The 3,173-nt window shown below is 56.1% G+C and overlaps 1 protein-coding gene across 1 annotated transcript in view; it reads right to left on the minus strand.

Moving 5' to 3' along the window:
• The window catches only part of NIPSNAP2 (nipsnap homolog 2), a 35,016-nt gene extending 32,372 nt beyond the window's left edge, over positions 1-2,644 (minus strand). Inside the window, exon 1 of the mRNA XM_037734183.1 lies at positions 2,496-2,644. Coding sequence (XP_037590111.1) covers positions 2,496-2,587 — 92 coding nt within the window. The 5' untranslated portion in view covers positions 2,588-2,644. The remainder of the gene's footprint in view (positions 1-2,495) is intronic.
• Positions 2,645-3,173: the final 529 nt, after the last annotated feature.

Here is a 3,173-nt window from a genome sequence, read left to right on the forward strand (position 1 = left end):
AAAAAAAAAAAAATAAAATAAAATAAAATAGAAAAAAATAAGACAAGCCATAGATGCTCAGTAACAATAAAAATAAAAGGATATTGATTTGTTAATCAATTTGGAGACACAAATATCAAATTAAAATAATTTAAACATCCAAGTCAAGCATCAGTGTTACGAAAGGTCACTGGGCCTTCCTTGCAGCCTGACAACCTTGGGTTCAAACACCTTGTCTAGGCCAGGCATGATGGCTCACACCCGTAATCCCAACACTTTGAAAGGCCGAGACAGAAGGATCGTTTGAGCCCATTTCAGACCAGCCTGGGCAACATGGTGAAACCTGTCTGTACAAAAAATTAAAAAATTAGCTGGATGTGGTGGTGTGTGACTGTAGTCCCAGCTACTCCAGAGGCTGAGGTGGGAGATCCCCCGAGTCCAGGGGGTCAAGACTGAAGTGAGCCATGTCTGCATCACTGCATTCCACCTTGGGGGACAGGGCAAGACCTTGTCTCAAAAACAAAAACCTTTTCTAGGCTGGGTGGGGAGGCTCACATCTGTAATCCCAGCACTCTGGGAGGCCGAGGCAGGCAAATCACCTGAGGTTGGGAGTTCAAGGCCAGCCCGACCAACATGGAGAAACCCTGTCACTACCAAAATTACAAGATTAGCCGGGCGTGGTGACACAGGCCTGCAATCCTAGCTACTGGGGAGGCTGAGGCAGGAGAATAGCTTGAACCTGGGAAATGGAGGTTTGGTGACCCAAGATTGCACCAATGCACTCCAAGATCGAGACTCCATCTCAAAAAAAAAAAAAAACCCACAACCACCACCAAAAAACCGTTTTCTAGTTATGTATCTCTTGGCCTTATCTCTAAAATGTAGATGCTGCTATTTATTCTTCAAACTACTACTGGGACTAAATTAAATAAGCCATGTTATGGCCAGGCCTGGTGACTCACATCTGTAATGTCAGCACTTTGGGAGGCTGGGGTGGGAGGATCACCTGGGTCAGGAGTTCGAGACCAGCCTGGCCAATATGGTGAAACCCCGTCTCTACTAAAAGTAAAAAAATTGGCTGCGTGTGTTGGTGAGCGCATGTAGTAGTCTAGAGGCTAAGGCACAAGAATCGCTTGAACTTGGGAGCCAGAGGTTGCAGTGAGCAGAGATCGTGCTATTGCACTACAGCCTGAGCGAAAAGTGAGACTCCGTCTCAAAATACAAAAATAAAAATATGTAATCCCAGCTACTCAGGAGGCTGAGGCAGGAGAATTGCCTGAACGCAGGAGGCGGAGGTTGCAGTGAGCCAAGATCGCGCCATTGCACTCCAGCATGGGTAACAAGAGCGAAACTCCGTCTCAAAAAAAAAATAAATAAATAAATAAATAAATAAATAAACCATGTTATTGAAAGCTCCCTGGCCTACGGGGAGTTTAACACACAGTTCCTTTTGTAATTTTTTTTTGAGACGGAAGTTTCGCTCTTGTCGCCCAGGCTGGAGTGCAATGGCGCAACCTTGGCTCACGGCAACCTGCGCCTTCAGGGTTCAAGCGATTCTCCTGCCTCAGGCTCTGAGTAGCTGGGATTACAGGCATGCGCCACCACGTCCAGCTAATTTTGTATATTTAGTAGAGAGACAGGGTTTCTCCATGTTGACCAGGCTGGTCTCTAACTCCCAAACTCAGGCGATCCGCCCCCTCGGCCTCCCGAAGTGCTGGGATTACAGATGTGAGCTCTTTTGGTAACTTAAACTACCCAAAGCAGTGAACACGAGAAAGCAACTCCGGGTAAGTCAGGTTAGGCTTTGCTGTCTGAATGTGGAAAATAACACGTGGAAATGTCAAGGTGATGAATCCGGACAACCAATCCACTGAAGTGAGAAAAACAAAAGTTTAAACAAGAGCCCCACACCTGAACACTTGGTGCTGATAACGCTAACTACTTTTAGAGCCACGGCCGGCTTTAAATTCCAAGTCAAAGACGCGAATGCTTTGACCTCCTCCAGGAGCTCCCTTCCCCAGCCTCCGCGGAGGGCTGGCCCGGGAGGATCCGCTTCGCGTCGTCTTATTTCCCACCCTCAGCACCTCAGAGACCGGGGTCACCAACGCCCTCTGCAGACGCGGCCACCCAGGCTCGGAGCAGCCTCCGGCGGGGACCCAGCAGGCGGCGTCCCGGGCCTGCGGCCTCAGGCGCGCGCTGTCCCCGCCCCCGGCCCCGGGACGCGCAGCTCAGGGCCCCGCAGGCCGGGCTAGCGCCGCAAGGAGGACGCGGCCTCCGCCCCGAGCCTCGAGCGCCTTCCCGAGCGAGGGCGGAGTCGCACCGCGGCCGGTCCCGCCGTGACCTTGAGCCCGCGGGCGCCCCCACCCCGCCCCCGCTCCGGCCCCGCCGCCCAGAAGCCGGGCGGCCCCCTGAGGTGGGAACGGGACCGGGACGCAGATCCGCGCCGGGGAGCCCCGCGCCCTCCGCCCCGCGGCGGCCCCTGCCCGGCCGCTCCCGGAAAGGGCGGTGCTGCTCACCGGAGCCCCGGCAGGAGGCTGCAGGGGACTGCCCGCCTCAGGAGACCGCTGGCCCAGGCCGCTCCGCCGGCGCGCAACACCCGCACCGCCATCTTGCTCGGCGCCTCGGCCGCCGCCGCTGCTGACGCCGCCGCCGCGCGACCCCTTCCCCGGCCGGGCCGGGCGCGGCCGCTGCAGTGCAGGGCACGGCCGCCAGGGGGAGCAGGGCGCGGCCTCTGCAGTGCAGGGCACGGCCGCCAGGGGAAGCAGGGCGGGGCCGCGGGGGTTGGCGGGGTGCAGGTGCCCGCGCCCAGCAGGGCCGGAAGGCGCAAAGCCCAAGCGCGGCCGCTTCCAGCGAGAGGAGCTCGGTGCCCAGGAGCGCGGGTGCAGAAGGGACAAAGGCAAAGCTGCAGCGAGCAAGGAAAGCTCCACAGGGAACAAGTAACACTGTCGCCAGGGGAATCCAGGGCCTGGGCAGGGCAGTGGCAGTGGGGTTCCCCCACCCCATCCCGCCAATACCTTTTACATTTGGCAGTATGTGAATATATTGCCGTTTCAAAAAGCAGATGTATTCTGCTGCTGGACACAATGGCTCATGCCTATTATCCCAGCATTTTGGAAGGCTGGGGCCAGAGGATCTTTTGAGGCCAGGAGTTCGAGACCAACCTAGCGAGCCCCCACTCTGCAAAAAATTTTATA

This window comes from Cebus imitator, unplaced genomic scaffold, assembly GCF_001604975.1.
Source record: "Cebus imitator isolate Cc_AM_T3 unplaced genomic scaffold, Cebus_imitator-1.0 Scaffold581, whole genome shotgun sequence".
NCBI lineage: Eukaryota > Metazoa > Chordata > Mammalia > Primates > Cebidae > Cebus > Cebus imitator.